The sequence below is a fragment of the Charadrius vociferus genome, unplaced genomic scaffold, assembly GCF_000708025.1.
Source record: "Charadrius vociferus isolate BGI_N301 unplaced genomic scaffold, ASM70802v2 scaffold52, whole genome shotgun sequence".
NCBI classification, from domain to species: domain Eukaryota; kingdom Metazoa; phylum Chordata; class Aves; order Charadriiformes; family Charadriidae; genus Charadrius; species Charadrius vociferus.
Window position 1 is genome coordinate 2,101,500 of NW_009647572.1, and position 25,971 is coordinate 2,127,470.

The following is a 25,971-nucleotide window of genomic DNA, read 5'->3' on the forward strand; positions in this document are numbered from 1 at the left end:
TTGGGGATGAAAACTTGATCCCTATTTTCAGAGAAAGCGTGGCTGTTGAGGAGGATTGTATCCTCCAGATAGGAGGATGGCACTCACCAGATGGGAAACCTTGACACTTCTCCACTTATGGCAGTTTGGACCTGCATCATAGGACCGTGCTCTGAACACCAGCCTCAAACCAGGACAACAGCACTCTGCTTAGAAACACTCTCCCCTCTACGCTGAAGCTGAACAACAAACGTGGACTGCACGTGAATGCCAGGATAGGGTCTTTCTTGTGGTGAAAGTGGTATGGATTTTCCTTTTTCCAGAAATGCACCTATTTCTGCCAGCTGAACAGTATGTTTGGGCAGTGCTCACTGTTAAAGAGGCTGATAAGACCTACAAGTGGTTCAGCAACTAGTCCACAATCCCGCATGCAACTGATCTGCTGGGCACCTGAGGCAGATCCCGCAGGTCCAAATATCCCACACCGGCTGATGATTCTGGAACATTTTTATTTTTGTATGTCCACTCTGTAACAGAGCAGTCATGGCCTAAAAACCAAAGATCTCATATAGAAGCCAGTCCTCAGCATCTCTCCAGAGGTCAAGAGGAAATGTGAAAATCCCACTCATTAAGGCTAGGCTCAAGTGGCTTCATGCTGTGCAACCACAGCCAGAGGCTACCGTAGGAAATGTTGACTTTAGACGCTCAGTTGAATTGCATTTTGTGACTAAAAACATTCAGACACCTCTGTAAAACATTCAGGTATCTCTGAAACATTCTTCATATCTTCTGTCATGTTAGTATTATTAGCTACATACATGCATACAGACTGCTCACAGCTGAACTAAGCCGCAAATCCTCTGAGGTTTTTCCACATCTGTGTGCACAGACAGCTTTGTTTTTACCTCTGACCTTTCTATTTCTGCCCATGGGCTCCCTCAGGCTTCCCCATGTCCTGAATCTAGATACGCTTTTGGTTTAACTCCACAAGCCAGCCATGCTAGGCGCTCACCAGCATGAAGGTGATGATTTCTCCTTTGGGTGGAAGGGCACTCTGGCTAGATCAGCACTCAGAAACATGTTTATAAGCAGCCAGAAAAATCTCCCATCTGTTTTGATACCTAAACCTTAACATTTCCTATTTGAAACTTACCCACGCAGCAGATGCTCTTGGATCACAAGTCCTGCTATTAAAGGGTATCAGTCATGCCCCCTAGTGCCTTTTAACCATGAAAGAATCTGAAGTAACAAAATTTACTTTTAAGTTTTACAGATTTCCCTGGGTATTATAGAAACTAGGATAGTCTATGTATTTTCATAAAAAGCAGCCCAAGAAGGAAAACACACACATTACAGTGAACCATCTGTCAAGGGAAAACCAGATGAGTTAAGAAGATGCAGGAATTCAAGTTATTTTTGATGTTCATAGATAAAAGCAGCTATCAAAACAGGATAAAAATATTTAATACTGAGTAGATGCTTGCTAGGAGTTCCTAGATGCAAAGAAATTTGAGTAAAACATGGTACTCAGTTACCAGTAAAAATAAGATATGCTTTTGATAGTAAATTTAAAATTACACTGAAGCATATCAGCTACAGGCTGCAGATGTTAATTCAACATTACTGATGACTTACAGTACTCAGAAACCACAAGTCAGGCCTAAGAAACCATGTTATTAGTTTGAAGTAGCAAGATGGGTTAAAAATAATACACTTAGTACTGTTTTATTTATCTGCTTTTTTAGACATGGAGAAGCAACATTTCATTTTTTTCTCAGCAGTCATGAGCTTTATTTTTTAAAATATAAAAGCTGAAATTCTCACACGGTCACTGAATTCAGGAGCTAAGACTTTAAGACAAAATAGCAACAAAAAAACACCCAAAAGAAAAAAATCCAACTGTTTCAAAACTTGTGACAAAATCAGGAGAACTGGCAACACAGATCATGTAACTGAAATCCTTCGTCTGTACAGAACTTGCATGAAGCCATTAAGCACACAGCAACAGAAAGGCGGTTTGAAGTCCTTTACTCCTCTGAATGTCCCTTTACTGCTTCTTTGTGGGACCGTTGCTCATTAGAGCAACACAGCACTGAATAGGGCTGCTCAGGTGAGTCCTAGAGCTGCTCTTTATACCAATCAACAGTGACCGAAACAGACTGTAAAAGAACTTATGAAGAACAAAATTTGCCAGGAAAAAGACGGTAAATGGTATTTCAGCCATGCTTTCTTTCTCCTTGCTACTTGGGAGAAAAGGTTTTCCAGTTCCTTGTAAATCAGGGCACAGCTCATAGATTTACAGCCTGATTTCGTCCCTACAGCAAGTACTAAAATAAACGATATTCAAGCCTTAGTCGTCTTTTGCTGCTTGTTACTAGAAAGAAGTCCTATGGTTAAATTTAACACTCTGGATCCTACGTATTAAACAGGGCCTAAATACAGCAGGCTTCCTGCCCTTATCAATGTCCTACCCCCGTGTCGTCTGCTGCAGTTGCATTCATGTGCATCACGCTCTACCCTCACTTCAGATTGGATTACATTCGTCTTGTCATACATATATTGTACCAGTTCGTTCTTTCTTTTATTAGCTCCTTGATTTGAGTAGAAAATTACAAGTATCTACACATCCACACAGTAACTAGAGCTTGAAAATGATCCAAGATGATACCCTAACCTAAGACAAGAACTGATAGCAAGAACAGATGGTTTGAGCAAAACTTACCCAAAGGGAGGTTCTTGTGCCATGTGTTACGGCTGTTTATTAGATCTCCTAAAGGGTGGTGTAGCACCGAGATAAAACAGGCACTCAGTAGACAGACTATGTGATGTGCAGTCAAATGGATTGATTTGTCTAGTGAATCTAATAAATGGATCTTGTTAATGTTAGGCAGGGAAAAATATTCCTCAGCCCCTATTCATTAGCTCATCCTCATTAAAAGAATGCCTTCTTGCCAGAAAATCAGAAAGGCCTCCAGTCCTCTCTGCAGAAGACTCTACAATGCATAAATATTGGTTTATCGCGGTTGGTCTGTTTTCAAACAGCAGCACTGCTAGCAGTTGTATTTCTGATCCCTAATTTATGTTCTTTGCTGTTGCTTATTCTTTGCTCTTCCCTGATTGTCATCGATATCCCTGTCTCTTCTATAATGCAAAACTGTTCTTTGCTTTTCAGTCCCTCTTCTATCACCCATTGTTTTTCATCTACATTGATTATATCGCGAGTTTCTGTATGATGGTGCAGCCAACCCTACCATGCCTCAGTCATTGTTCACATGTCTGTGCACCCATTCCACTACTTCTCCTTATACAATGGAATAAGTGCAGGACACCTGGGAACCTTGTGGGACTGAGTCCCTCCAAATTCATGCTCTAGTCTTGAGCAAAAAACATTTTGAGCAAAAAAATATTTTTCCCTATCCCTGAAGATCATGCCTATAATTCGCATCAAATATTTGATGCTTACACTCTTTTTTTTTTCCCTCTCCTTTTTCTTTTTGCTCATTTGGGAGAGAAAAATGTGTTCATCATGAAAACATCCCATCTTCTCTCACTCTACACCTTCTAGTCACTGACCATGAGATTGTTGTTCCATAAACCACCAGTGGCTCAAATGGTCTCACTCAGGCATGCCGCAGCACTTCTGTCTTCTTACTGTCTGGCTGATCTCTATCAGTATTCCAGCAGAGCACCTACAGCCAATTTTTAAAAACTTTCCATCCCTCCATCTGTACTTCCTACTGGCCCATTTGCCTTCCCTCATTCAATAGCCAGCAGGTAACTTTTGCGCTCATTTTCTCTTCTTTTCTGGTTCTTAATCTGATCACGCAGATTTCTTCCTTCTCTGCTGAAAATGCTTTCTCTGAGGCCTCATTCAGCCTATCTCAACTGAGTCCTGGGTTCATCATTCTTTCCTCCTCGGCACATTTTCCTCCTTTGGCTTTTGCTGCCTGGTGAGCTTGTGACTCACCTGCTAGCTCTTGGCCTCACTTTTGTATCATATCTGAATGCTCCTTTTGTCCCTGCTCTGCAGGAGTTTCATATGACTGTGCCACTGGATGCTCTCATCTGTCTTACTCCTGTACAGTATTATGTGCTGTGATTGTTTATATTAGCAGTTAAAGACTCCTGTCAATTCACACCTGCATTCTTTTGCTATCCATTATTATCCACTTCTTCCCAATATAGAGAGAAGCTATGCTTATTGTGCATAGCCTGAAGGTAAAAGCAAAATATTTATCCCTATTTAACCTTCTTCTCTTTTTCATTCCCTACTGTTATTAAAATACTGTCTCACAGTATGCAAGGATCAGGTACTTTTTATCTATATGTACCATCCATTTGAATAACTGCAATTCTATTTTATTTGAGGTTATTTAACTGTCTGCTTCTGGTTAGATGACTGATGGAAGTACGGTTACGAGTGGCCTTTGCCAGATGAGAATGACCGAAGTTATGAAAAGATATTAGCATAAATCATAGCAAAGGCATCTGAACACGTAAGAGATTTGAAAATGAAATAAGCCGCTAATTCCTCTGGAGAGTAATTTTAGATAAAAGATCTCTGAAGCTACGCAAGGTATTACTTAGTGTCACGAGGAGTTGCCGAAATCCATAAAAAACAGCAGATCTCTCTGATTCATAAGATACAGGTTCCTCATTTCTCCAAGATGTTTATATATGGATACAGACAGATAAACATATAGGAAAAATCGTAATCTGGGACACACACACAAAAAAAGTATGTGGTTAAGAACACGTTAGCATACATCTGTTACACAGAAGCAGTTCACTGTGTGGCTGTGTCACAATCTGTAAGATTACATACCTGTTATATGTATGTGATATTCCTCTTTGAAGATCTTTTGGAAATAGGGTACTTTGAACTGCATGTGTGCAGACGGCAAGCCTGGAAGATTCACTTCAACATCACCCATAAAATGTGGAAACTCCCAGTCCTGTTAAAAAAAGAAAAGTAAGATCCTAAATAAAAGCTTTAATGGTATATTTTTGCCCTTTAAAATGGCTTAAATTAACAACAGGGAAAGGTTCTATTTTTAAGCCTCCCATTATTGGATTTTCTTACTTCAAGTTTGACTGAACCACTTGAAATAGAATAGCTTGTTTATATTAGATATTACAATATGATTTTTACTTCAGCTCCATGTAATTATGTGTTTAAAAGTTCACTTCAGAATGACAATACTGAAGCCAGTGTACCAGCTGATAGTACAAAATAGTCTAAGCATCTGAATACCTATATAACAACCTTGCAATACTGGTTACAACTTCTGTTACTAATTTGGCAAACAGTTTACGGGCAAGGAATTGGCAAAGGAGGCCCGAACACTTCACACTTTTCATATATTTGTATTCTACTTGTTCAACTTATAGGGTATTTTCAGTATTTGGCCTTAACACATCTGAATAAACGCTCCCTGCAAGTGCAGGCCCTTCAGCATAATCTGTCTGAATCAATCCAAACACAGTTTTCTCCACTGCTGTATTTCAGCTGACAAGGTAATGCGGGAAACATGGAAGTTCTTACCTCTTATTATGCATATTTTGGTAGCTTGCGGTTACCCAGCTGAGGAGGAGCTGCATTTAAAGGAATTTTTTGCTTGGTTATCTGCACCCACCATTGGTCACTTGAAGATGGGTATCATAGCACGGCTCATTACAGCCAAAATGGAAAGTCTAGCACTAAGTGCTAGAATCAGTATGATTACTGCCAGAGTGGTTCCACTGTGTGCCGCAGGCTGGTGGTGATCTGCTGCTAAAAACATACTGGCCCTGTTCCCGTGCATACACCTGGGTTTGTACCCCACCAGCTAGTGCAACAAACACCCGAATTGCTGAAAGTAAGATAAAGGAATCTGAAATGTGAGGAGCTCTGTGACTTGTGCTTCCTTCACATGAAAACCATTCCAGCACAGTCATCTCCCCGAGAGAACCAATTCCAATTCTTTTCAGTTTTATAAGGCTGGAAAGTTTCCCACCCGCGTAATGAAAAAAATAAATAAATTCAAAACTAAGAATCATCTCTGAAAGGTAAATCACTATATATGACTTAACTTCCAAGAATTGCTCTGCAATTCCACTTCCAATTGCAGTGGAAGGGTTTTATCAGCAGGGTATAGCATGGCCCAAACACTAACCACAGCTGATTTGTGCTAACATATCATGATACTGAGTTAAACAGATTAACAGAAGTACAAGCAAGGAGAAAACCTGACCCTCTGTACCTGGTTCTTAATGTTCACAGTGATACAGAAAGTGCCAATTTACAGACGCAGAAGAGAAATAAGGATGCTCTCTTTTTCCCTTATCACTAATGCAACGCATGCAGTCCCGCTCACGAGGTATGGTAATAACTGCTCAGCTGCACAACCCCTTACACTGCATCTGCAACCGGCCCCTTGCAGTCGGCAGACATTCAAAAAGTGCCCAAAGATAAAAATTTTATGAGTGTACTCTCTCAGTTCACAGTATCTAATACACATCTCTGGACTTGTGTCTCATGTTAATTCATACATACTCTCACTCAGGAATAAGACGGAAGAAATACATTACATATTCCTGAAGATAAACAAATGGAGAGCTGTGGACTCTGCATTAGAAATAAATAAACATGGGATCATAAATCTGGCCTTCTGCTCTTGCCTTGTCCCAGTGCTCCTACAGTGCCTTTTGCTGATTTACAGCTAATTTGTACAGAATTTTGTACCGGACTGTGTCTTTGCACCTGAGTTTTATAAAACAGTTCAGCATTTTTACTGATCTGTATGAGTATTACCTGATAATAAGTAACTAGAATGCCAGTTCTGTCTGATGTTCAAGTTACTGTATTATTTGTCTCAGCAAACAACCACCAGGACTGGAAAATATTTCATAAAACAAAAGCAAAACAGAGAGCTCCAACTGCAACAGTGTGCTACGCTTTATATTATAACAGACAGGTGAGTGGAGAGCCCACTAGAAAAATACGTATTTGACACTCCAAACTATGGCTACCTTTCACGTGTACATTATTTCACATTTTCTACACAAATACCCCATACTGTGAAGCATGCCTGAATTGTATCATGACCTCTGTTAGCCCGCAGCCCCGTAATATGGTATTCCCATTGCTAGTAACAGGTCCCAGGCTGTGTGCTGAGTTTGCAAGGTCTCAGGACCGAGGCTTGTCAGGCTTGCCCTGTCTGAACCCTTCCTGACCTGCCCACAGCTTTGCTTTACCTCCTTCAACCGCAACGGCAACTTTTCTAATTGACCAGGTGGCTACAGCTAATTTTTTTGGTATTTTTGTTTCCCTTTTTACAACTTTAACACTATTATGTAGTGTACCGAAATACCGGCCTGGTGGGATAGCAGCAGCATCGAGCAGTGGAGACACAGGCTGTGGCACAGAGGAGGGCAGACAGGGGATGATAAGAGATGGGCACAGGCTGGCACTGGAGACCCCACAGCTATAAACAACTCACCAGCGGTCAGCTAAAGAAATGCAAAACTGGGGCTGGACAAAACTCCTCGTAGGGGTAACAAGGAGAACAAAGGAGTATCTGACATCCGTGAAATGTGCGATGTATAGTAAACTCGGCTGTAATGTGGAGCTTCAGCTCTGAAAGTGTGTTAGCAAACACAAAAATCACCTTAAGTAGATCCTACAGTGAGAAAAAAGAAATTCCTCCCAGCAAAGGACTCCAGATGCCAATGGCACACCGTAATGCCCCCACCAACCCCCACCAGACGGAAACTGCCCATTTCAGAACCCTCAGGAGCAGGGGGAGGGTTAACAAAACACCAGGAAAAGCAGAAGAAATGAAGAAGTGTGTGTATAACAATTTTGACATTATTATTACTACTGAGACTTTTTCTGCACGGAAGTATTATTTTCTGTAATAATTAGATCTCAACTAATAATGATTCTTCAATTACACTGTTAAAATTTAAATGATTCTAATAATAAATTCTTGGCTTTATCTATAAGGTGTTTCTTCTTTGCCCATAGATAATGTTGTGAGTGTAACACCTCTACCAGTCCGATTATAAAACTTGTTATTTAAGAACAATCCCACTGGAAATAAAGAAACAAAAAATAAAACAACAAGAACAAAATAAACCAAAAGACAACAAAACGCATTGGAAAGCAATATTAAAAAAAAAGGAAACTAAAATAATGAGTTAAACCTACTGGCTTCCATGAAAGTCACTACAACCACAGCACTTAGGAAAATGAAGCTTCAATTTAGGTGATTAAATAGCCTTCAGGGCTTCATTTGGCTCACAGCTTTGGTAAGTGTGAGCATGTACTGTCCAGGCAGTGACACTATCCCCTGCGGACATGTATCTGTCTGTATTAGTATTATTGCGCAGGAGAAGAGCAGAGAACTATTAACTTTTCGGGCCAATGCCAGTATCAGATTGTCAAATCCAAACCCAACAAAGCGGCCATTTTGCTACCTAGATTCTAAGAAAGTGTTGTCCAAAATCTTTTGACTGTTACCATTCTTTTCCTTCCTGAAAAACAAAAGACAACTCAATTTTAGCAATATTCAGAAAACCAATTTTCCAAGAAATTCAAGATGCTTAGTCGGAATAATCTACAGAATTTGTTAATAGGTACTCTAATAGCGCAGATGTTAAAGTCCATAAATCCAACTGCTTCCCTCTTTGGATCACAGCTCAGGTCCGCATCATGCTTTCACACACAGTATTTTCTCTTCATGAACTCTGCTATCAGTCTGTGCTCACCTCTGGGACATGAGTGACACACGCTATGTTCTTTAAGTTCTCAGCTCATGAGAAGTTCACTTGATTAGCTTTAGTCCTTTTTGCTGAAATGCCTGTACTCTGCCATATCTGGGATCTCATTAGGAACTGGGCCCAAAGTACCATATTTAGAATGTAACTCTACTTGCACAGTTTCAAAAATAAAGCCATACAGCCACACTGTTAGCTCATATTTGTATCTCTCATACTGCATGAACAGATTGTTTCTTCTTTAAATCCACCAGCACAATTTTTCCAATATTCACCTACGCCAGTGGTTTCCAAGCTGGGGGGTCTGCAGCATACCTCTATGCAGTTTATGAAGAAGAAACCAACCCAGAATCATCAGGCTTAAATCAGCTGCCCAGAGGTCTCTAACCTCACTGGCAAGTTTTGTGGAATGTGCAAATCAAATGAGGTTATTGCCTCATTTCACTCTAGTCATGAGGAAAGGGCAGCCAGAGGATGAATTTAAGATCACTGAGGGGTTCATCCTAGTGTTGCAATGGGCAAAGGGAGGACCTCCAATTTCCATCAGCTACCTCATTAAACCCAGAAAAACAGACAAAACTGGATGCTGCAAAAGAGGTCATGGTGTTTTGATTCTCTTCCCATCAAATGCACACACTGCAATGCCAGGTACTGGTTTAAGACCCTACAATGGAGCTGGTGGCACTGATCTGGTATCTCTTTAAGTACAGATATTTTTAGCAATGGTAACCAAGCATCAAAGCCACACTTTCTGATATGATCTGGCTCTTCTTTGCCATCACCTGAGGAACAGAGAAGGCATTACCTGGGGAAGCCTTGTCCTGACCCCAAGCCAGGACACACAGCTGCTGTGGGGCTCCTGGCCAGTGCCGGCGAGGCAGCCCAGGGGCACACTGGCAATACCCACCACCCAGGATGGCTTCAGGATTGACTCCTTGCTGCGTGGTGTCTTTTATTGCAGGCTCTGGGCTGTGTTTCCCAACCCTGGAGGACCAGGAGCCGGCAGGATTCAGCAAGGATCATAAGGGAGAGTGATGCTAGCTCTCAGCAGACCACATCTCATGCTTCATGCACACACAACCCCACATCTCTCAGCCACCGGCCCCCTTCCACCCAGGGGAAACTACCACAGGGAAGGTGGGACTGGGATTAAAAGCTGGTAACGATTAATGGCAAACACATGTGCCGTGCTTTCATCTCTCCTCCTGTCTGAATGTAGCTCATAGGGCCTTTGGTACACAATAAATATGAAATAACACTAAAAAGAATATAAACACTGTTCAGATATAATCATGAAAGAGGACAAACGCGCACTGAATATTTCTGCTTTAAGTAGTGATGATATATGCTATATTTAATGCAAGGAACACATTTGTACTTTAAACCCCTCAAAATAATAAATAAACAAAAACAGAGGGAAGGAAGTGAGAAAATGCATACATGAATGTATATATGTGTGCTTGTTCCAGAAACTGCCTATAGCAATTTTTATTTAATTTATTAAAATCCTTTTAACTTATGAGGTAGAAGACTGCGTTTTCAGGTATCTTTGCATCTCTTAGATAGCTTTGTTTCAACTCTCAGAACATGGCAGACAGGCAGGCAGCTAGAGGAAATTTAATGAGAGGCAATGGCTCTATATTTTTGCGAGTGTTTGAAGTAAGAAATGAACAGCTGGAATTCAGAGACAAAGGCCCGACTCCTCTGTGGTTACCTCTAACTTCATTGCAGTGTTGCAACTTGCAGTGATCTCTGCAGCTGAGATCTCTGCAGCTGTGGGCTGCTAAAGTACAGACATCATTTTAATATTTCATTCAAACATACATAAGAAGGGAAGTCAGCAGCCATGACTAGAATTCACTTTCATGCCTGCGAGATCAAATCTACTGCTCAGTTTCTGGCCTCGTGTTCTTTGCCAATACCTTATCTAAAAAGGAAGTGAGTAAAAACTGCAGTTTTTAGCTCTCACTAAACCAAAAATACACATCTATTCTTAATATTACCACCTGTATATTTGTATGGCTTCGGTGGGGCTACTTAGCTGCCACAGTGAAAGATGACACATTATTCTTCAAAAGACCTCCTGCTCCACGTTGGTACTATCAGTGCTAATCTATTCATAGCTTTCAAGTCCAGAAAGTGTTATTTGATCTGCTCATCTGTTTTGGCTTCACCTGCTTGGATTGCTATTGGCAATAACAATCACAATACCCCATCACGAACTGTGGAACGAAGTCCCTAATTGCAGACACAGCTACACCTTTTATCACAGTCTTGATTTAAAAAATTCAAAATATGGAAAATCCACCATAACAGTGGAGTAACTGTTTCAGTTGAGCTCCAAGCTGCCGAGACAGAAGACTGAAGACAGCTTCCAGGATGAGACACAGGTATATAAAGGTTATCCCTGCACTATATGGCAATGTAAGGCATGGACATACCCACAACCTTCCTGTTGTTCTCCACCATCTTTGTGCTTTCCTCCTCCTCAGTCTTTGCTTAGCTTCTTCAAGCTCCTGGCCTTTTTCTAGAACCACCACTGCAAGTCTTGCTCATTTTCTCCCTTATTTGAGAAAATGATAATAAGACAGCAATAACTCCCTCCTTGAGAGTTAGAGCAGCAATACGGCCTCTTTTTATGTGTGTGCTTGACCTTGAACGACCAATTCCATTAAAAAATCATTACAGAATCCTTTAGTCTATTATCCATCTCTGCTTACTTAAAGGCAAAAATTCCCAGGCCACCCCGGTCCCAAACAAACCCTGGGTCTCTGCACTTTGAATTTACGCATTAATGCATTTTGAGCCTAGACAAAGCTGTGTATGCACATGTCCTCAAAACAGTGACCCTTGTTACTGGAGTGTCCAAATTGGTATTGAGCTTTTCCACAGAAAGCTCAAAGTAATCTCAAAACTTCAGACCACCTAAAATAAGAAATGCTTGTATTTCACTGAAAGACCCCTATCCATTCCTATATGCGCTGGCAGATGCGCGATTTGTGATAGATGGCACTCCCTCTCTCTCCCCTGTGACTATAGCTTGGGTATCATCCTCTATTCACTCCTCACAACCTGGTACTGCCTTGATACTGCAGATCTGTCTGCATAATATATCAGAGATATGACAATTCCTATCAAACCCCACAGCTAAATTTTTTATCGAGGCTCTCATCATCTGCTTTTCAGTTACATCAGCATCTTTCCCTCTGGCCTTCACAAGTGCAGTGGTTCTCCACTGATACAGAAATGCTGCTGCAAAGACCACTCTCCTACTCTGTTTCTCTGACCATGCCACTCTTTTCTTTGATCAAATAAAATATAGGCCACTTCTTTTCATATTCAAATCCCTTCAGATCTTTCACTACCCTAGGTACAGACTGGCTATATGACAGCTGCTCTTTCTATCAGTCTATAAATTCAGGTTATGAATCTTTTCTCTATTTAAAGGAACTTTCCCCTATGCAGTTCCCTGTCAGCTGCAGAGCTTTCTCCTTTCTCATTCTCCTTTATAATTCTTCTTTGCTATAAGAAAACATGAGGATGTCATGCATTAGGTATCCTGGATTACCTGTCATCCTGACCAATGAAGTCACTATTGTTTATACCCGCCTGTCTAACCAGCCATAACTCTTGGCTTTTCAGTAGCCATAGAATGTTCTAGGACTGGAGTCATAATTTGGTTGTCTTTGAGCATCATCTAGCACAATACTGCCCCAGTCCTTAGTGACCATTGCGAGTTCCTTGATAGAACAAATATTATCATAGAATCATAGAATCATGGAATTGTTTAGGTTAGAAAGGACCTTTGAGATCATTGAGTCCAACCATTAACCTAAAACACCCGAAACCACCACTAAACCACATCCCTAGGCACCATGTCTACACATCTTTTAATTGCTAGTAGGGTGAAGAATTAATGGCTATCCATTCTTTCTGTTACATTAGGAAGCAATTGTGTTTCAAAAAAAGGACAGTGCATAAGGAAGGATCGACACTAGAAGGTCACTCATCTTGAGATGCGTAGTGACCAGGAACAGCAGTAACCACAATTTCCCACTGAGGGCAAAGATTGCTCATTCTTACAGATACTCTGTAAGTTTTAGCTACTCGTGAGAGTCAAAGAGGAGCAAGGTGAAACAACTTTATTCATGCCAGAGGCGCAGCAGACATCACTAAGCACAAGCCTCTCTGCACTCAGGATGTCCTGGGAGCAAGTCCACCAGTTTTTCCATCAGGCAAATGTGAGGTCTCAGTGACACTGTGAGGTTCCTCTTCTTTGTAACTCACTCTCACCTGTTGATTAGCTATTCACAACTGCTGAAAATGGTGATTAACAAAGCTGTGCAAAAGTAAATATTCTTCTATTTTGCCTCTCAGTTTCTCCAAGTTTTGTAAACCTTTACTCTTGCTTTACTGTCTCACTTTGGTTGAGCTAAATAGCTATCAGGTGATTCTTCTGGATGAGAAACACCAGTGTGAGCTTTTCCAGTTAATTCTTGAGTCTGATAAGCTGCTAAATAAAGCGGTAACGTTGAGTACAATATTGAGTACCAATAAGAGACAAAGAAATCAGCTCCAGTGAAGAAACTGTGTCTTGTTCCCCACATGAAACTTCCCTAAACCACCAGCAAGTCAGTTGTAATGGTTTTTCTAATCACCTCAGCAACGCACTTTATGAAAGCCATTTCTGTGGTGAATAGGAGAAATGAACATTCACTAATAATATGCAATACTTATATTTACAGATTTCCTGAGACTACAGCTTGCTGTCAAGGGCAATGACTTATGACACAGCAGTCAATCTTTCTGGCATCCAAGAAGACCAAATATCTGACTATGAAGTGGAGAATAAAAATCAATTTTAAATACATTGCTATGTAATCATCTTCAACGATATGAGTATATACGCACTGATGCACGTAGTGTTGCATTGTGGAATACATATCCACATTGCAGCTGAACAGTAATATGAAGTCTGGAGCATTTCAGGATTTGCAAAGACTGCTAATGCCATTTGTACCTATTTGAGAACAGTAAGCTCTACTCAGAGTTCTGAAGTAATTTTGCATTATGGCAACTGTCTCCAGATAATTTCCGCTGCATTAAAAAGTATATTGTCCTTTTCTCTTTCCAAATACCCACATGCATTAATTTCCTTGTTGTCTGATATCCAAACAGTGTTTTGTATTGTTGCCTAAACCCAAGAAGATAGATTTGCAGTAAAATACCTGAACAGATATTTTCCTCGCTTTGAGCTTTGAAACATAATAAAGACGGTGTTATAGAAATGAAGAATATCTGGAGCAAGGGGATTACTGCATGTTACTCACGTAGATGGAAAGTAAATCGGCTGCCTCAACATTAGAAATGGATGACTGTGGAGCTGTTCTGTTTTGGACAAAATTCCTCCAGTGCACACATGCTCTGAAGAGTTCTGAAAAAACTTGGGGCCAGTTACAAACAAAACTATAAACTTGACCTTTAGTATTAAGCATGATCTAGCATCAAGTCTGAAGCAGAAGGTTTGGACCAATGGTCTCAGTTTGCAACTTCCATCCAACTTGTTTCGGTTTAGCTGTAACTATAAATTATATGTGTGCTTGTGCAGGCTTCAAGTTCCTGTGATTAAGGTAATGAAACAGTAACAATATTTTTCTATTGAAAAAAACCAAACAGGATTATATGCTGCATTTGACTGATACTGAGTAAATTAATAGAGCTTAAGAAGATGACAGGAAGTAAAAACAGCGGATGCATATGGAACGCAGGGAGAAATGTGTCTCATAAATTTAAATTTGCAAATGAACCCATACAAATTCCCATTCCTTTAAAATAATCAGTAATAACTCTTTTCCAAAACTATTTTCCTCCTCATAACTTGTGCTTAATAATATACCAGTTTTAACATATATGGAAAGAAAAAGGAAACTGGGTGCAAATGTTGAAAGAAGAAAGGCTGACTTCACAAAACGTGGCTATCTGCACTTAAATTTTTGTTTCAGGGACAACAGTAGTATGGAATATATTTGATCTTCCCAGTTCCCTCTCTTGTTTTTCAGTTGAAGTTAAAATAATTTCCCGTGTCCTGAGTTTTAGCTTGCCACTAGGATTAGCAGTGGCAGCACACTTCATTTCCTGAAGGCAACATGGCCCACTCCTGAACTCCTCCTCCACACTCACCCCCTACCACCAGTTTTATCTTCAAAAGCTGTGGTGCGGCCATTAGGCACATCTGTTCCAGAAGTAACAGCAGCTTGTTTGGTATCAGTTGGGGTGGCAGTACGAAACGCATACATTACATTTGCATAGCCATTATGTAAACACATCTGGGTAGCGAAAGAGGATATAAGGAAACACATAAAGCTTAGGAGGAGTGTATGTAAAAACAAAATCAGCTTCTCTTGCATATCAGTATCTCTGGGTCGTGTTTTCAAACTTTCATCAACAATCTATAATACAAGTGAAAATGGATATATATTATATGGGCGTTTATTTTGTCCATGCCTATTTGCTTCATACATGCTGCCAATGCTCTAACATTTCTTGCGTGGATCAGAGTGCCATTTGCCAGGATGGTCACGAGCGTACAGCTAGCTCCCGTGCAGCCACCAGCACTGAGGGGTCCTAAGCTTCCAGGTGAATCACACTCGGGGTGTTTCACCTGAGTCCCACTCCAGAAGTCTGATGAGCCACTCACAGCTTGGCAGTGCACGCTACAAAGAAGATGTCCATTCTCACACTGAAGTTCTTCAGAATACATAAGCCCTAACTGGTGATAACAGCTGGCCTGATGACCTCTAAACACCTTTTCTGTGTTTGTCATGATCTACCTCCTTTATTCCGTGAATCATAATAATTTTAATAACCATATGAGACAGTTTCTCTTGACTCCCTCACCAGGTCAGGAAGCTAAACAGCAGAATGCTAACTGAGCTGCTGGGGTGAGGCACGTCCTCATCAAGGGGGAGCACCTCCCTTTGCCATCTGAAATTAAAACTCAATACAAACCACTACCTATTTCAACAGCATTTGAATAGAATGGCCCACCCTTCTGATAGAAACGGACTCAAGAGTTCTGAGAAAGTACAAATCCATGAAAACAAAAGGAAAGAACCTTCATAACTATGCTGGTGTAAATACAGACTTAGTCCCGCACATGAGATACCGACTGCCAAATTCAGCAACAACAGACCCAGGAAACTATGTTTGACCAGAGAACCAGAACAGCCAGCTTAGGGTCCATAGCAGCTTGTGGTGGCCAGAGGGTTTGCTGCCTTACAGTGACCCCTCAGAGACTGAGATGCTGAACAGCAACTGGGTCCTCACCAACCATCTAGACAAGGAAAAAGGAATATGATCACAAAGGTGCGCCCCCCCCGCCCCCGTTTAACACAAGAGACTGTGAAAGATAAAACAAGAGGTTCTCACACCAGTAGTGGTCCCATCGCGGATGATTTCTGGTGAGTGCAAAACTCAGCACTGGATCAAGGCCTCAAAGTGATGTGCAGTGTGTTTTCATAAGTCTATTACATTCTAACTGCATTATGCTATTATATTAAAGTTTCCCAATTTCTAGAAGAAGACATTCTTTAGTTACAAAACAATTTACTGAATCAGATACCAAACATACTCATCTTCATCAACGCACAGATGCAAAATTATAGGAAAATCCAGTTGCTAAGAACCACTATAAGATCTTTGTCATAAGATACCCTTCTTTCATTGTATTGTACATCATTTGACTAAAGGGACATTGAGAAAAAGAAGAAAACAATAGTCTCCCTATGTAAGTACAGGTCTACTAGTTCATTATTTTCAGTAATAATAAAATGCTATATAAAACTTGTATGCTGCTTGGTTTATTACACTGCATCTTCCATATAGACCACAACATTCCATTAGTCACTCACTGCAATTCAGTGACATGAAATATCCTCTTATTACAGACAGTGTATGTCACTTAATAGTTGCAGAAATTATTAAGCTCTGCCCTTCCCATGTGCCCTCCCCTCTCCAAAAATCCACTCATTCTCTTATCCCTTGGGAAAATGCTGCCAGTACTCTCTGTATGTTATGCATACAGAAATTACATGTCTCAAAGAATGAACAAAATCATAAACCCAAAAATATAGCCTCCAATATGAATAAAAATTAGGGAAGATAACCCTTCTCTACAGCCTCCTCTCTGACCCCAATGCAAAAACTCGCTTCATGAGCGTGAGAGAGGAAAAATGCAATTTCAGCTTTTTATACCGAAGCAATATATCTGCCTTTGCCAAGCCTATGCAGAAAACATGAACTTCATCCTAAAAGGTTTTCAATGTTTAGAAGCCTCCTGGGAGAACTTGTCAAAAACACAGTGAACCAAGTTCTAATTGCACAAACTCACCCTGGTCTTGACTAACACAACAGTTTGGTTTGAATTTCAAAACTGTTCCCATCAAAATCCTTGGGAGCAAAGACAAAATCAGTGATGTGCCTTGAATGAATTAAAACTGTTCTCCTAGTGAGATTTGAATCTAAATATGGCAACTACATTGACAACAAAGAAAGGCCGAATTATAATTTAAAAAAAAAAAAAAAGAGTGGACAACCTCAAACAGTTTGGAAATCCGGTGTAGATAAGAAACCATATATGCAGCACTTGGCAGAAGCCTATCCAAACTGACAGACCCTTCTGAAGGATGCCATCCTGCAGCCCTTCTATTCAGTCTTTACTTTTGATCTGCAAGAAATCCCTTTCCCCCCTGCCACTGCCAATGCTATTTTTGGAACGCAACTTGCTAATTTCTGTCCACAGAGAATATTCTTTGGGGTAAATTGTTTTGCCCCACAATCCTGTCTTTTTGGAGCAGAAGATGGTCTCTTCCACTGACTGTTGCTTCAGAAAATTGGCTCTTTTTCACCTTCCCACATAACTTTACATGTCCGTAATCTTTGCCAATAACAATAGTACTTACGTGCTTTTCCCCTTACTGTGTTTTCTTTCGTAACTTTCTCCTTAACATCTAAAAGTGGTGAACTTAATTCAGTAGCTCATGTTTTTAAGAACTTTCCTGACAAAAGTTTGGGGGAATGACATGTTGCCTGCTCTCAAAGGTGTTGTTACGAGGGCAGTAAGCAGGCGCAGTATGCTGCCTGTAGATAAATGCGTGCCTTCCAAACTTCCAAGTATGACTCCAAAACTTTTAATTACTGCCATCGATGAATCAAGGGAGCTACATTACAGCAGCTGAGTGATTACTCTCTCAGTGTGATTAATAGACGGCGGGGGGGGGGGGCGGTTAAAGCAAGTTTCTGCACGTGTACACGCATGCAGAGGAGAGGTAGATGCATGCATTTTGGAGGGAGTTTCAGTTTAACTAGTCAAAGCCATATAATGTAGACAGTTACTGAAACTTTCTGGACAGGAAAATATAGAATTCAAGCATTATTATCAATTGTTTAAAGAAATGCTAAATCAATTTTCTCATCAGAGGAGCTGTTTTAGAGCAATTCTCCAAGTCAAGAAAATGAATGAGCTGCTCTTTCACAGCATTCCTCAAGGAGGAATTATCCCAAATGATACGGTTACTTAATACGAACATTTATAAAGGGACAGTCATTAGGCGAATTATGTATTTTACATAATTTATTTCAACTTCCAGTTTATAGCAGCACTTTTATCTTTTTTCATTCAGTGATAAAAAAGGCATCAATTATAATTCTGCTAGCATGTCTACAGAACAAATATCTGCTAGTGAAGTTGCTGTGCTCATTCAAACATATAATTATACATCAGAGGGTCCTGGGCAATCTACATTTACCAAAATAATGAATAGATAAAAAATGCACACTTAAATGTAGCAGTTTAGGTACGAGAAATGCACTACAAAATATATTTAGGTGTGTGCTGGTCTACAGCAGTGCTACCTACCAGGTGATGACTATTGGCTGGGCACTTCTGGCTGTTAAATATGTAAACCCACTTAGAGCCCAGAGAGGAATATTCTTGCTGCCATATTTTTAAAAGAAAACAGAGACTGTTGTTTTCACGTTTCCTCAGACTCACTACACTTTTACTGAGGCTTATCCAGTTTGCATGTGCAAAGCATGGCTGCAAAGTATGCAATATGCAAGCATGAAAGAAATATGAGCAAACCAGATTATAACAAGTACTACTGCAATTTAAAAGACTTTATAATCAGAGGTGGAGAGGTATAAAGCAGGAAAGCAATTTAGAACCACAACACAGGTTATTATTACAGCAATGTACTATTTAGGAATTAAAGACTACTGAGCTATTGGTCTGCAGCAGCATGCCTGACAGCAGCGGCTGGCCAAATGTTCTGGTCTGGCCTAAAAGCAATTGCACTGGCTTCTAAATTTCTAAATTTAAGAGCTGAGTTATTAATAAAATAACATTTGTTAATGTACTTTGGCAAAGACCCTGCTAGACCTTGCACATGCTGAAAGGATCTGAGAACTCCATCTCATAGTCTTTCCACTGCAAATCAGATATTCACAAAGGACAGACTCCCTTGATCTGGGCTACAAAAAACACTGACCAGAATAGATTTTTTTTAAATTATGGCTCAAGTGAGCATTGTGGAAGATTAGAAGCTCCTACAGTAACACGGTGTGGGGGATCCGCGAGGCTTGAGGACACAAAGCTTGTCATAACATTTCCCTATCTCCTGGTAACCTTGATCAATACAAAGGTTGATCAAAGTATCGACTACTCCTTAACAATTACTTAGAATGACCAAATGTTCTGGTTTCAGCTGGGATAATTTTCTTCCTAATAGCTGCAGTGATTTGGATTCAGTGTGAGAATAATGCTGATAATACATAGTTTTAGTTGTTGCTAAGTAATGCTTATATTAAGTCAAGGACTTTTTCAACTTCCCATAGAAGCTGAGAGGGAGCATAGACAGGACAAGCTGGCCAAAGGAATATTCCACACCATAGATGTCATGCTCGGTATATAAATGGCGGTTGGCCGGGGGGCAGGGATCTGCGATCACTGCTCGGGACGGGCTGAGCAATCGATCATCAGGTGGTGAGCAATTGAATCGCACCCCTTTTTTGTATATTATTTTACCATTATTAGTAGTATTGTTTTATCTTCCATTACTGTTTATTAAACTGTCTTTATCCCAACCCACGGGATTTTTTTTTTTTCTTTTTCTCCCTCTTCTCCCTATCCTACTTGGGAGGGAGGTGGAGTGACTGAATGGCTGCGTGGTCCTAGTTGCCGGCTGGAGTTAAACCATGGCACCAAACCTTTCATATGAAACTCAAAATAACAAGTTCATGAAAACAGGTCAGAATTAACTGCTCATTCCTAAAATGTTCGTGCTTATATTAAGTCAAGGACTTTTTCAACTTCCCATAGAAGCTGAGAGGGAGCATAGACAGGACAAGCTGGCCAGAGGAATATTCCACACCATAGATGTCATGCTCGGTATATAAATGGCGGTTGGCCGGGGGGCAGGGATCTGCGATCACTGCTCGGGACGGGCTGAGCAATCGATCATCAGGTGGTGAGCAATTGAATCGCTCCCCTTTTTTGTATATTATTTTACCATTATTAGTAGTATTATTTTATCTTCCATTACTGTTTATTAAACTGTCTTTATCCCAACCCACGGGATTTTTTTTTTTTCTTTTTCTCCCTCTTCTCCCTATCCTACTTGGGAGGGAGGTGGAGTGACTGAATGGCTGCGTGGTCCTAGTTGCCGGCTGGAGTTAAACCATGGCACCAAACCTTTCATATGAAACTCAAAATAACAAGTTCATGAAAACAGGTCAGAATTAACTGCTCATTCCTAAAATGTTCGTGACTTTTCCCTCTCTCATTTTATCTGTATTTCCTAACTTCTCTGAGTTTTCCTGCAGTCAGCTGTCAAACTTCTTGCTTTAAATGCTGTGTCAAAATACAAGGATAATATCACTCATGTCACTCTTGTTTATTTTGTAGCAACCATTTAAGAAGCAAGCAGTACTATTTCCTTCTTGATAAACATATACAGTTCCAGTACATAGTTTAATTCTAAAGACTTAATTGCTTTCTATGAATCCTGACTAGATACACAGAAATCCCTGTGTTAATAAAAATAAGTAAAGCCCCATGAAAGTTTCTTTGACACAGTTATTCACAGAAAACAGTTATTCAAGGCTCTGCTACCTAATTGGCACTAATGACAACATTCTGCTCCCCTGAAAAAAAATACCAACAGCTTTCACTGTTTTCTGTGATGTAAAGTCAATTGCCAGTCACATATCTGATCTCTGAATTCCTCTTTTTATGAGTCCGCACAAGGATTTCTACAAGAATGTGTTATATTTAGAACTAGATCGCTAAAGAAAACCGAGTTCCTATTCTCATTCTGACTTCAATGTTATACAAATCTATAATTTCCCCGTAAAATACATTAATAATTTTATTTAATTTTCTTATACAACCGGGAGGCCCATCTAGCCTGTATGCCAGTATGGTTCTGTGTTACTACACAGGCATGGTTATCCCATCCCCATGGGCATCAGGGAATCTGTACGTTAACTGTTATCTTTCAAGACTCTCACTACTTTTCTGCATTTCCAATAGCAATCTATGTCTTATAAACTAAGAATATGGTAATTGATAGAGTAAATAATTGCATTAGATTGATAATATTGTCCTGACAGGTAGCCCCTTCAGCAATACTCACGGAGGCATTCTTTATAGAAGAAACATCATAACAGTGTATATTTATACTGTGGAAATTTATTGACCAGCTCTGTATGGGGAACAAAAACTTCATTTTTCAGATCATTTCAGTGTCCAAAGTTGCTTGTACTTACAGTTGCTATGTAAAGGAAAAGCAAGAGTATCATTGCTATAAAAATGAATGTGAAAATGAGATTGAGAAATGATTTCACGTAAGTGGCTGTCAAACAATTCTGCTGAGCCTCTGAGCATCAGCAGTATGAACTAGGAATTCTGCCTGAAAATTAATATAGTTGTGTCAAGTTGGAGCTGCTGTCTGAGTGAAGGCTAAAAATGGAGCCAGGATGCTGGAGCATCATCCTGTAGAGCTGGGAAAAGCCTCACCTCTGCCGATATGAAATTCAGCAGGTGGAGGGGGCAGAGGCTGTTCTTCCTTCTAGACCCAACCACAGAGTGGCAGACCGAGAGAACTCTGTATGGGAAACACTGGTGATTTTTGCCCTTCTCAGTCCTTCAGTGTAGTTTTATAAGTACAAAAGAAAAAATGCAACAAACTGATTGAATTATGAGAAGAGGGCCTTTTTGGGTTTATTTTGCTATTGAGACGGCACTAGAGGAACCTGTACAACTCATACCACAAAGACACCCAGTTACCACCACGGCAGGTGCCATCTAGAACACGACGGAAATCACAGCACTGTTGCTTATGGTTCAAGTGTGCTTGTGTACAAAATACTGATTTAATTTGCGTGTAACTTTTCCAAATTTAACTGCTTGGGTTGAACACAGCCCATGCCAGGTGTCTGCCTCAGGCTGTTTTTTTTCTGTTCGGTTCTATGTTTCTGTTTTAGGGTTTTGACATTTTCAACTAGCACCATTCAAACACTTCTGAGAGCCAGACCAAAGAGAAAACGAGTTGCTTTGCTTTGTAGAAATGCCTCATGCTTTGAAGTAGAGAGGTACAGTTTAGCAAGGGAGTAACTCTGTGTCAGAGATATGCCTTTTGCTTCCCTGTGAATATTTGCCCCAAACCGGAAGATGTTAAGGTGCCTTTGAAAGTCAATAATTATCATACTTGCAAGAATTTAGCTAAACATTCAGAAACAAGTATCTTCACAAACTGCACACAAACTTTCACGGGCTGAAGTGTCTCTCAGCTCCTTGAGCTCATCAGACTATGAAAATGCCACACTCAGAAGAGAGACAGAGCATCCTCCCTTCCCTCTTTGCCTCTCACCCCCATTGCTGCTGGTGGCAGGACTCTGAGCTGCTCTCAAAGAGGGACTGAGCTGGCCCCGCACAGCAACTGAGGGATGGAAGGGCAGCTTTCCTGTAATTACTGATCGCGAGTACTCTGCGTGCCGATGGAGCGAGGCACCTGCAGCAGAGGGAAGACGGGGGCAGGAGGGCTCACAGCTCTGAGTTTGAGTCTAAGAGGGACGCAGTTGCCCAAGCCCTGTCCTCTTTCTTCCCCAGCAGGCCCCTGTAAGAGGCTGAGCAGAAGACCTGGCACATTTTTGTGCAGCCACATGGTTAAACAAAGGCTGTGTCCACCTGGGCCATGCTGTGAAGGGGAATGAGAGCAGAGAGAGAACGGTTTCATAGGAAAATAGGAATAGGCTACACAAAGGGAGCGGGAGGAGGGGACAGACTTGAATCAGGGCAAGAGAGTGGAGCATTAGAAAGGATGGTGGGGTTGGGAGCAGGAGGTTGGGACTGGCTGGCTGAGGAAAAGGGATTGTCCTGAGGAGACAGCAAAGGGAGACATGGAGAGATTTTGATTTGGACAGCAGGCTCGGGTGGATGATTAGGATTCACTGGATGTGGAGACTAGAAATGACAGATTAAAAGACTGGTGGAATTGGATAAAAGTAATGACAGAAGTCACAGAACTGGGGATGAGGAAGACTCAGGACGGGGGCAGAGGGTTTCGAAGTGACAGGTGGGAAAAAGCCAAGTTTGGGGAAACAGTCTGAAAGTGTCAGTGTCTCTTTGGCTCTGGAGTTTGGACTGGTCACCATGACTCCAATTATTACCACTCTCCATTGTTAACAAGCAATTATGAAGCCCAGAGGCAAAGTATGTTTCTCCTCCTCCTTCTGAAGAGGCACATAGGAATAAAAAACACATGCTGCTATTAGCAGGTAGCTCACATAGCAAACATCTGTGCAGGTGAGCTAACAGCTCCAGCACCCTGGTAAGACACATCAGATTCATATGGCAGACTTTTGATTTTGAGGTTTCTAGCTTTTTGTAAGAACTAAAGGAATTATGCATACAGAGACGCCTGCATCAAAGGAACTGTCTGGAGGTTTCAACGGTGCAGACTCATGAATGAGGAGATGTCAGGCTAAGGTTATCTGTACCATGTGTGCATGCATGGTACAACCCTTACTTAACTACGTGACCACACAGTTTGTTCCAGAGGACGCGACCCTTTTTCATTAAAGAGGATCTAACTTGTGATTGTGAGATGGGAATATACAGTGACAGAGACCCCTGTAGTTCTCCTGCGCTCTGCATCTGCTGCACAAGCTGGAAGGCATGTGGGAAGAAGGGTGTACATGCAAAAGACCGCAGCAGATGTGAGAACATTTACCTCTTGTTACGGGGGTCACCGCTGCCAGAAGGAACTGAGTTCAGCCAACTCTGCCATGACAAGTCTGTGAGATTTTTGAAGTGAATTTCTAAAACCAAACTATTCCCATACAGTTTATAAAAGGTTTGTATGTTTTTTTTTTTCTGTTTGATTGACTCAGATCCCATCTAAGCTTAGGTTTGTTCAAGTGACAAGAGCCCATGGCTGGTATCGAAATCAATGAAAGCTGGACCTGAATATATCATCACTGGGGAGAAGAGGAAGGGCTGACAAAATATCCATAGGGATAGCAAAAGTCTTATAGTGCATAGCACTACTTAGACAGGACTGCCCTGTACTCCTTTAAGATCAGCATAAAAAGTAACCAGTCTTTTTTTATGGAGCTAAATATATGACACTGTTATAGCCATCACTCAAAACAAGCAAAGAAACTGCTTTTACAACCGTTTGAATTCTTCAAAGGAAATAGAGCTGTCAGTATAATAATATATAAGATTACATCAAATAAATATGTGGCTCTGTCTGCTCCTAATGAAATAATATGCTAGACCCTCCTCCCTCAATTAGCTAACTGCTCAGATAAAAGATGGGTAATAATACAAATTTTCACAATAATGCCCTCAGACATCTCAAATTAGGGACCCTTTGACTTTAATTTCTTTGTGGCTCAGTATAAAATGTGGACAATAATGGACAATAATACTCCTATTGTGAAGGCTATTGTGAAGATAAATACATTAATGCTTGAAAAGCCCTTAGGAAGTATAGCGATGAGTGTCACAAAAATGCCCACAAAGAAATAAATGATTTCATCTTCATATCAAGGTTTCAATAGTGTGCAGTAAGGAAGGCCTGGGGCCACACACTGCACAGAAAGGGTAAACCAAAATACTGAATAGCTTCTCATTAAATGAACACTATTCATCCAGTGCAGCAAGTGAGACAGAGGTCCTGTGGAAAAATGGGATGTGAATAGATAATTAAAGATTGTATCATAATGCATACACACAATAGGGGTGAAAAGTTTATACCAGTGACCTTAATTCTGGCGCCTCCTAACTTCTGAATGCATAACTCTGCAGACTCAGTAGTGTTGTCTCATTTTTAACACCATTTTTTATGTGTAGCTGTATTTGTGTTGCTTAAATCGGCATCTGCTCGTTTCCGATGCTACACTTGTTTGTGTGATGCTTTTCTTTCCCTCATCCCCTGTATTTGGAACACTTTGTCTAGATATGCAAATCTTTGCAGCCCGACCTTGAGAAATAGTAGAGTTTGTATAATTTAGATTAGTGCAGTAATTGTTTGGCCCAGATGCCAGAAACATCCCCAAGGGTATTTAACATTCATTCAGAAGACGTAGCTGTTGCTTCGCAACTTAAGGTCAGGACAAAAGTACCAGCATGCAGCCAAGAGAATATGCTGCAGCTCTCGCCTGGGAGGCGGCAGCCGCAGGTGGCTGGTGTGGCACCAAGCAGGCTGCCTCCCAAAATGCTACGGGGCGCAGCCCGGACCACCTGAGCAGCCTTCTCCGTCAGGCAGTCTGCAGAAACCAGGCTTAATCGGGGCCATCAAAAACTACTCTTGCAGACTTGAGATGGGACAACAAACAGTCCCTTTGGCTTCCTCTAACACCGGCTGCCTGATAATCCAGATCACTTAATCACTTCTTTTCTGCCACCTACTCCTAAACAGATTGCGCGCTGTACATGGGATCACTGCTGCTGTCGAGGATTGTTTGGTTCTCCACTTTGGGCACACAGTTCTGAAGCAAAATGGAATTTCATTATAAACCTAATGCGTGCTGCACATCGTATATAGTCAAGCCCAAAGACCACCTGAGAGAAACCAAAAGCAAAGAGCCATCCAAGAAGGATTATAGGATTATATCCTTAAATCCATAGCAAGATACATTAGAAAGCGATGTACACCGTTTTCTCAT

General features: G+C 40.9%; 1 protein-coding gene across 1 annotated transcript in view; it reads right to left on the reverse strand.

Annotated features, from left to right (window-relative positions):
- The window catches only part of TMEM117 (transmembrane protein 117), a 212,923-nt gene that overhangs the window by 4,663 nt on the left and 182,289 nt on the right, over positions 1–25,971 (reverse strand). The window contains exon 6 of the mRNA XM_009880846.1: positions 4,805–4,934. Coding sequence (XP_009879148.1) covers positions 4,805–4,934 — 130 coding nt within the window. The remainder of the gene's footprint in view (positions 1–4,804; positions 4,935–25,971) is intronic.